Source organism: Phacochoerus africanus, chromosome 11 (assembly GCF_016906955.1).
Source record: "Phacochoerus africanus isolate WHEZ1 chromosome 11, ROS_Pafr_v1, whole genome shotgun sequence".
Classification (NCBI taxonomy): Eukaryota; Metazoa; Chordata; class Mammalia; order Artiodactyla; family Suidae; genus Phacochoerus; species Phacochoerus africanus.
In genome coordinates, this window is record NC_062554.1 from 45,173,486 (window position 1) to 45,183,005 (window position 9,520).

The following is a 9,520-nucleotide window of genomic DNA, read 5'->3' on the forward strand; positions in this document are numbered from 1 at the left end:
GCATTTCCTTTGCATTTGCCTCCTCCCCACCTCCCCCCGACACCCCAGCTCTGCTCTCAGGCTTGACTTTCCAGCCTCTAGGTGTTAGCCCATGTGGTACCACCCCACTGTCTGTCCACTGCTCAAGAAATTTCCCTTTTCACTTAAAGAGAAAACCATGACATGCATATTTCTGTCTTCCCAAGATACACTCTATGCAGAGAGACAACAACAGCCAGAAAGACACATTCAGAGGCTGGCCAGTTCCTACCAAAGAAGAGCCAAGTGAACACATATGGGAATAAACAGAAAATGTGCCAGCCTTGTCATCCAAGCTGCTGCCCCCAGAGAAGAAATTTCCTGCCCAACAGCAGGCATACACAGTGGGGAAGAAGTGAGAGAAAACATGAACTCTCCACCCTTTGGAGGGGATTATTTTGAGAGAAATCAAAAGTACCTACGAAAACAATTTGGAATTGTCCTGCAAGGAAGAACCGAGCAGCTCTAAGTGTGGGTAAAGATATAAGGAGCTAATTTAGCTGTACAGCAGAAATTGACAGAACATTGTAAATCAACTAAAATAATTTTTTTTTTGTCTTTTTGCCATTTTCTTGGGCCGCTCCCAAGGCATATGGAGGTTCCCAGGCTAGGGGTGGAACTGGAGCTATAGCCGCCGGCCTACGCCAGAGCCACAGCAACGTGGGATCCGAGCCGCCTCTGCGACCTATACACCACAGCTCACGTCAACGCCGGATCCTTAACCCACTAAACAAGGCCAGGGATCGAGCCCGCAACCTCATGGTTCCTAGTCAGATTCATTAACCACTGAGCCACGATGGGAACTCCATAAAAAAAATTTTTAAGAAGCTAATTTAATGTAATATTAAGAGTGCTGTGGGAGTTCCTGTCGTGGCTCAGCAGTAACAAACCCAACTAGTATCCATGAGGATGTGGGTTCAATCCCTGGCCTCGATCAGTGGGTTAAGGATCCCTCGCTGCCATGGCTGGGGTGTAGGCCTGCAGCTGTAGCTCCAATTTGATCTCTAGCCTGGGAACTTCCATATGCCACAGGTGCGGCCCTAATAAGACAACAACAGCAACAACAACAACCAAAAGAGTGTTGTGACCGTTCCCTTGTGGTGCAGCAGGTTAAGGATCAGTGTTGTTAACTGCAGAGCCTGGGGTGGCTGCTGGGGTGCAGGTTCGATCGCTGGCCTGGGAACTTTCACATGCTGCAGGCGCAGCCAAAAAAAAAGAGAGAGAGTGCTGTATGTAGAATGAAATGCAAGTTTACCAGGAAGCAAGAGCAGCAACCAAATCAAAGAAAAACTTACACCTGATGGGTAGCCTTTGTAGAGAAGTAATTGGAGAAAATAAGACTTTCTACAGAGGAGGAAAACCTCTCCGCTAAGAAGTACAAAGTCCCTTGGTGCCACCATGCACTCCATACAGGGTTGGGTTGTTAACTCTCTGGATAGAAAGGCAAAAACCTGCAGGCTGCTTTACACATTTCTAGACAAATGTCTAAATAGCCTCTGAAATCACTACAACCCTGATTCCATGAAAAAAATTCTCTACTACATACTGTTTTCTTGTGTGTGCCATGTGTGTGTGTGTTTCTGCATGTTTGTGCACACACTGTGTTGCCTGGAATTAGAGCAAAGGCAATTCTTTTGTGTACTTTGCTGAGTCAGTGTTTGGGTCACCAGGCACAGTTCAAAAAACTAATAATAAAGAAAAAAATAGAATGGATAAAAACAAGGTCCTACTCAATAGCACAGGGAACTATATCCAATATCATGTGATAGACCAAAATGGAAAAGAATATGAAAAAGAATACATATTTGAATAACTGAATCACCTTGCAGTACAGCAGAAATCAACATGACATTGTAAATCAACTATACTTCAATAAAAAAAATTTTTAAAGAGAAAAGTGATGAGTTCCCACTCTGGCACAGCAGGTTAAGGATCTGGCATTGTCTCTACAGCAGCTTGGGTTGCTCCTGAGACGCAGGTTTGATCCCTGACCAGAGAACTTTCATAAGCAGAAAGTGTGGCCAAAAAAAAAAAGAGAGAGAGATAAAAGGCTATAACAGCAAAGCACCTAATTAATTTATTCTCCCTACAGAACTACAGCCACAGGATAAAGAGAAAGACAAGGGGACTAAAAGGATACAAATGTGAGAAAGAAATGCGATGAGCAAGAAGATGCAGCCCTGAGCGCTCAGGTCACATAGGAGCAAGAGAATCCAAGCTGGTCTGAGGAAGCAGCCAGAGCAGGCTTTTTAGAAGAAAGTGGAGCTTAAGGAGAAGCCTGAGGATAAAGAAGGCTTAGGCAGGCTTGCTCAGGTGAGGTGGGGAGAGAAGGTTCCAGGCAAAAGAAACCATCCAAAATTAGGAAGGAGCTCAGTGCATTTGAGGAACCACAAGAAGGCTGGCGTGGCTAAAGCATGAAAACAGTTACAGGGATTCTGGAACTCTCTTGGGTAATTTCATTTCCTAATCTGAGACTAGCTGTGATTTTAAAAACAACATCTTAAAGTGCAGGAATGCCAGCAAGAAACTTTTTGTGGATCCCACAGGAAGGTCCTGGAACACCCAGTAAGGACCCTAAGGCATTCTGCTTCTAATAGAAAGAGAGGAATATATGGCTTTCCAAGAAAAAGTCTGCTACCTGGCCTCTAAAACAGCTGCTTCAGCAAAGCATCTGTTTCAACAAAACTATGAAGTTCCAGGCTGGGGTTTCCGTTTTCAACACACTAAGGGGAAATGAAAATACATAAAACTAGCTTTTTAAAATGCATGAGACTTATGAGAAATCAAATACCATCCTCGGTCCAGTGGCTTCTACTTACCCAGTAACACTGGCATCAGGATGAGTTTCAGTGGGTAAAACATGCTGCTCTCAACTTTTCAATCTGAAGATACAAGAAAAAAAAATCAGAAAATAGTGTCAAGAGAAGTTCATTAATTTAACAAATCAATAGTGAGTGCCTCTGTGAAGCAGCCTGGGTCTGAGGCACTGCGATGTGGCAGTGAACAAGGAAGACAAGGTCGCCGCTCAAGTGCAGTCTGCATGTAGGGGGAGACAGAGAGAAAAAAGCAGCAAATGAATGAATAAGGAACAGTGGATGCCAGTGACCATCACGATGAATCAAAACAAAGTGGTGTTTGGAGAATCACTTGGGGGCTGCCTCAAACTGGCTGTAAGGGAAGATTAGATGAAAGCTGATTTTCAAGTGAAAAAAAGCAAATAATTCCAGGATACCTTGAGATGACAACCCTATTCAATCCACAACTTCAAGTTTCATGTAAACAAAAGATTACAGGATACTCAGCCTGAAATTTTTACCTCTCTCTCCAACTAAATTAAAATGACTACTTTTAGACATATAAACAACATTTCAGACATGGAGGAAAGGCGGTATACAAATAAGGGGAAATTTTGTAAGCTCAGTTGAGGCATTCACCAAGTTATTTGACAAAGAAACCACATGATGGTTGAGTTTTTGGTTTTTTTGTTTTTTTGTTTTTCACTTTTTTAGGTAGGATAGAACAAGACTTGGGCTGAGTATGGGCAAGTGTACTTTTAAAATACCCATATTATCTCTGTGGTATTTATTTCATCTATTTTATATATTAGCTCTTGGGAAAAGATTTGCTGTTCTGCACAATGCCCCACAATTTTCTTAAAACAGAAGAGCTCTAAATCCAAAGAGTTACAATTCAACCAGCCTTGGGTTCCTACCTTCTACCGTGGCTGGTCTCAGGAGAAGATGATCCCTGCACCCATAATACTCTGGAGTAATTTGGCCTCAGAATCTGCTAGGAGGAAAGGTCTCTCTTTTTTTTTTTTTTGCATTAACATCATAGTACCCTACCCGGCTCTGGTGGGAAGTCCAGCATGTGTGGCAGCCATTTTACTTTATAAAAACTGATTACCTAAGAGAATCCTTCCCTGTATTCTAATCAACAAAATTCTTCCTCCGGAAAATTAGGATCAAACTGTTCAAGGCAGCCCAACCTAGGTCTTACTTATGCTGTAAATCAGTTCCCCTTGCTGAACCTCAGTTTCCCCACCCATAACATGGGAATAACAATGCAAGGATCGAATATGATAACGTAGGTAACAGTGCTTTGACAACCAGAAAGTATTACCACATAAGAACCTAGGTGTTATAGCCTAAAAGTCAGATAGGAAATAGAGTTTGTAGCCTTAGGGGAGATTTGAAGTTCTGAGCACCTACCTTTACAAGAATGTCAAAGGATGAATCAGAACAAACTGGAAACTTTTTAAGTTTCAGTTCTTGAATCCCATCACGACAACGGAGATAATAATTACACTGACTCAGATATACCAAAAGTCACACTAAGTTTCCTCAAACATGAGTATTTTTAATGAAAATACAGACTTCTCTCAAAACAGCCACAGCATTATACCTGCTCCACAACACTCACCTCACTCCATGCGTACAGGGGTGAGCATGATTAAGGGCTTCCTTTATATCATAACTTTAATTCACCGCATCTGGGACATCAAAGCTCACTGCCGTGTTCTGGATGAATTCTTCTCCAGAGAGTTAATTGTGCTCCCTTCACTGCCCAGCAAATAGCTCTCATGTATTCCTCAAAGCAGTGCACCATTTGCATGGAGAGTAAGAACTGATTTACAGTGTAGACTTATCTACCCTCTCAAGGGCAGGATCATATGCATCTCATTTATGAGTGTCCCATGCCCGTGCTACAGCATCAGTGAAGTGCCTGGCATATACTGGATAAGGGCTAATAGCTGCCAATACAACCAACTGAAATCAACTTAGACATCCTGCCAATGCACTACTCAATTCTAAGAAGAAACCAGTGACCCCAAAAAGATTCTAAATCTCGTCGCCAAACTGAAGACACATAGAGCCACACCCAAACCATTTTCCAACAAGTTCTAAGAAATGTGCCAACGATATGATAAATAAAAGATACCCATTTTCAGTCCTAAGTACTCAAATGCACCATTAGAACTCTGGGTGAATGAATAGAGAAGCAATGATTTGACAGAAAAAGTGTTAAATTTTTTAAAAATTCTCTTCCCAGAACAGCCCTCCCGTTAACTACTTCTTTCGTCTTTGGTAAGCCACTCACTCTCCCCAGGACTCATTCTTAATATTAAAGGATCAGATTACACCCACCCACCTACCCACCCCAGTTAACATGGCACCACATTAGAAATCAGTAGTTGATATTCAATACACTAGAGAAAGTTATATTCTCTACACACCAATCAATTTAATTTTCACAACTTCCTGTGAGGTTTTATAGATGAGGAAACTAAGGCACAGATTGGTGAAGTGACTCGCCTAAAACACAAAGCAAGTGGCAGGGCGAAGATTCAAGCCCAGGCATTGTGGATCAGAGCTTGTCCCCTTACCACACTGCACTGCTCCTCCGTGTGTGTAAAAGTCATCAATGTTTTAGAACGGAGTTTCCCTGAACTTCATTTATCAGAGCAAGATTAATCTGCTCCCCTGACTGAATCCTCTTCCCACCCTCTTCCCCTAGTTAACTCCTGTTCATCTTTCAGTTCCCAAGTGAAATGCAGTTTCCTCTCGGAAACCTCTCCTGAACCATTCTTCCCAGGTCAAATCCTTAGGCCACAGATTCCAATAGTATTATTTCACTTTCCTTGAGGGCATTTGTCACAACTTTTTTTTTTTTTTTGTCTTTTTGCTATTTCTTGGGCCACTCCCGCGGCATATGGAGGTTCCCAGGCTAGGGGTCGAATTGGAGCTGTAGCCACCGGCCTACGCCAGAGCCACAGCAACGCGGGATCCGAGCTGCGTCTACAACCTACACCACAGCTCACGGCAATGTCGGATCGTTAACCCACTGAGCAAGGGCAGGGACCGAACCCACAACCTCATGGTTCCTAGTCGGATTTGTTAACCACTGCGCCACGACGGGAACTCCACAACTTTCTAATTATCTATTTACTTATGTGCTTCTTCAATTCAAGTTTTTCTCTCTACCTTCATCCCCAAGACTATAAGCTTCATGAGGCTGAGAGCTGTGCCTATGGGCCAGTGCATCTCCAGCACCAGCACAGAATAAGAGCACCAGGCAGGGAGCCCATCAGATGAATTAACACCTAACAGGGCCAAGAACACTCTAGTCAAGTTCTAAGTTTTCCACTTAGTTGGCAAATATTTAGAAATTCCTACCATATAGATAGAAGCTAGATAGATAGGTAACACATATTTTTTCAGAATTTTATTATTCAGATATACAATTCAGAAGATATCTATGAATCTCAGTCTAAAAATCTAACCAAAGCATTCATTAAAGGCACCTTACGCATCTCGATAGATGCTAATTGAATTCTCAACTGAACTTGCTTCTTTTTCCAGATCCTGATTTACCAGCATGTTCTTGAGATAACTCTGTATAGTAAGTTATTTCACATGTTGACCAAATGTTTGGACCTGCACTTGTGGTTCTTTCACAATGTAACTCTTGACAAATATCTTCTATCACTCCTGGGGAGTTGTAACTACCGGGACCCCCTTTTCTACGATTAACAGTGTAGGGGAATTGTTGTCCTTGACATAATTATAACAGAAAAAAAAATCTTAGAAAAGAAACTCATGACAATGAGACTACCACACAGGATGTGGATATGACCCTCAAATGCTACGATACTACAAGACAGAATAAGGGAGAGGTGCTCTCTCCGAGTCAGGGTTTGCCCCTAGCAAGGACAAGCAACCCCTGAGCACACAGACAACTACACTGCCTTTCCTCACCCAGGCGGCCCGCTCCACCTGCAATGCTAGGTTCCCTTGAGTTATACATGGCTGTGTACCTCCAGGCTCTTGGATGTTTGTGGTATATGAGTCCCCATAATGAATCTTTTAAAATGCATCTTCATTTTTCCTTCCATGTCCATTTAATACAAACTGGTAGGTTGCAAGGCTCCTTATAATACTGGCTAGGTTACACTGGTCAACCCTCTACCTGAAGGGGACCTTAGGAGTCATTACTCCTGCTGTCTTCTTTAGACCAGGTTACACCTGAACCATCCTACTTCAACTTTCCCGTGATCAGGACTATGGAGAGGGTATGCTAAGTAGGGACAACTGCCTAGCTCTCCTGAGAGATTTAAGTTCCTGACTCCTTAAGGTTAAATATTGGCCTGTCTAGGCTTGGGAGAAGAGAAACAGTTCAGGAAGAGTTCTGTGGCAAGTTCAAGGACAGCTAGTCACGGTTCCATCTAAAGCCACAGGCGAGCAACTTAAAAGCGAGAGCTTTGTCACCATCATCATCATTCACTCTTTTATTAAGAGCAAACCTTACTGCTCTTTTTCTGAGGATCTTAACATAAGTTATTCTACGCTACAGAAAGGAAAACTGTACCTACCAGACTACCTTATGGCAGTCCTCCGGCAGAGGCTGAGAGTTTCATGATTATGGCCTCACAATCCAAAAGAGTTACCATTAAATGAAAACCTCCAGTACCAGCCCCCTTCCAAGGGAGAAAAGTTCAAGTCTACTGCTTAAGAAGTAGAAAACAAATGCTTACCTAAGATGAGGCGAAGCAATGCACTGAACCCTCCCACAGCTGCAGTTCCCCAAATCCGACTGAAGACACTTCTGTCTGTACAGAAGGTCAGACTCAGAGCAAACCAGATGCGTGCATTCTGAGGTGGGTGCAGAGATACAAACAGGAACCTCTGAATCAAGGTTCTTGTTTCAGTCATCTGGCCTATTACCCAATTTTTATTTACACTCTCATCCTAAAATGAGGTAATAAATTCACCTTAGTGAGGAGAGCCTCATGTTCCAGACCCCTGCAGGTGTCATCTCCCCTCCCAGATTACAAACTCCGCTGGGGTGGGATCTTGAATGGTCCCAGGCAAACTCCCGCTGAGAAAGAAATCAGCCTCCTGTAAACAAAATACAATAAACTGCAGATTAACACAAAACGTTTTGCTCTGTATCTATAAAATGTCACAGCCTCTCATTTTTTTTCCCCTCTTATCACAGAGGGACAATAGAGCCAGGTAATCACCCAATCCCTACCACCAAAGATACACCTGCTCAGTCCTCCAACTCACCACCCTGACACGACGATTACGAGTCAATTTTCTCTGATGGCTGTGAGAGCAGAATTTCTAGAATACAAACAGCATTATATTCCCCCCAGAGAATCCCTCGGGCAACCTGGACATCCTAGAAAAGAACTCAAAGCTTCTATACTTCAAGGTATCATTTGCTTTGAAGTCACCACTTCAAAATAAGTGTTCTCAGGGGTTCCCTGGTGGCTCAGCAGCTTAAGGATCCAGCATTGTCACTGCTGTGGTTCAGGCCGCAGCTGTGGTATGGATTCTATCCCTGGTCCAGGAACTTCCACATGCCATGGGCACAGCCAAAAAAAAAGGGGTTCAGTGCACATGGCTTCAACCTTACCTGCACTGGCTTGACTTACACATGGGCAGACATTTTGGGGGGAACCTGTCCTGTATCATTTGAAAAGTTGTTGAATGCTTGCTCTTCTCCAGGACAATGCTGCATGGTTCTTAAGACTTGGTGGGCTGGTAAGACAGCAGTTGAGTAAATACTTCCATCATGGCCTATTTCAAGCCACCAACAGGTTAACAATTGGCTTGCAAAATCCCTAAAAATTTAACCATCAGCTCTTATGGTGTGAGCTGGCTCCAGCATACCCCTGAATCTATGCAGGTTCTCACTGGCGTACAATTCAGAGATGAATGTTTGCTTGATGCTGAAAATCACGAGCCACCCCACTTCTGTTTAACAAGACAGCTCTCATTTCATATGTAGATATACACCAAAAAGTAGCCAGAAAGTGCAAAGAAGTTTATTAATTATGATGCGGTAAAGATCTCAAGAGTTACAATGTCTGTGCACATGACCCAGTAGTGCATACCCTGCTACAAAAACAAACAAGTAAACAAAAAGTGCACTGAAATGCAGCACTTAGAGTCCAAAACTGAAGTCTAAGGGTGGAGCCGCCTTTTCTGGTAGCAAAGTTTTAAAGTGTGCAATTAAATGAGAGTCTTGGTCCACGCCTCCTTGGTCTTCTTACAGCTCCCCTTTTGGAACCATAAATGAGTGACACACAAGAACATTCTGATTCAGGATTTCGGCTGCCAGAATTTTTTCTAAACAAGAATATGCAACATTCTTTCATGAAGCACCAGAGCCCCGTCAGAGAGCTGCAGAAAACTAAGATGTTCCCCCAAGAAGCTTGAGGTTAACAGACCACATGGGAAACACAAAAGAGTTTTCTAAGTTCACATTTGGTAACAGAATTAAGAGCTCAATGCATAAAACTCATAAGGCAATGTAACCACAAGTAAAGACCTCAGCAGTCAAAGAAAAATTCTGAAAGGTTTTAACCCCCTCTGAAGCTTTCAGAATTCAATTCCCTTTCTAGACAAGGGTGGTCTCCATACAGTGTAATAAGAACTCATGGAGCAGCACAAAGGAAAAAGAGAGAGCAGCACCTTAGAGATATTAAAACAGC

General features: G+C 42.9%; 1 protein-coding gene across 2 annotated transcripts in view; it reads right to left on the reverse strand.

Moving 5' to 3' along the window:
• JAML (junction adhesion molecule like) overlaps nucleotides 1–7,898 on the reverse strand; it is a 28,224-nt gene extending 20,326 nt beyond the window's left edge. Inside the window, exons 1-2 of one of the 2 annotated variants that reach the window (XM_047752645.1) lie at nucleotides 7,790–7,898; nucleotides 2,838–2,900 (exon numbers count right to left, since the gene is read on the reverse strand). In XM_047752645.1, the coding sequence (XP_047608601.1) occupies nucleotides 2,838–2,880 (43 nt within the window). In that variant the 5' untranslated portion in view covers nucleotides 2,881–2,900; nucleotides 7,790–7,898. Of the gene's footprint in view, nucleotides 1–2,837; nucleotides 2,901–7,552; nucleotides 7,689–7,789 lie in introns of those variants that run through there. The other variant, XM_047752644.1, reaches the window with a different exon arrangement.
• Nucleotides 7,899–9,520: the final 1,622 nt, after the last annotated feature.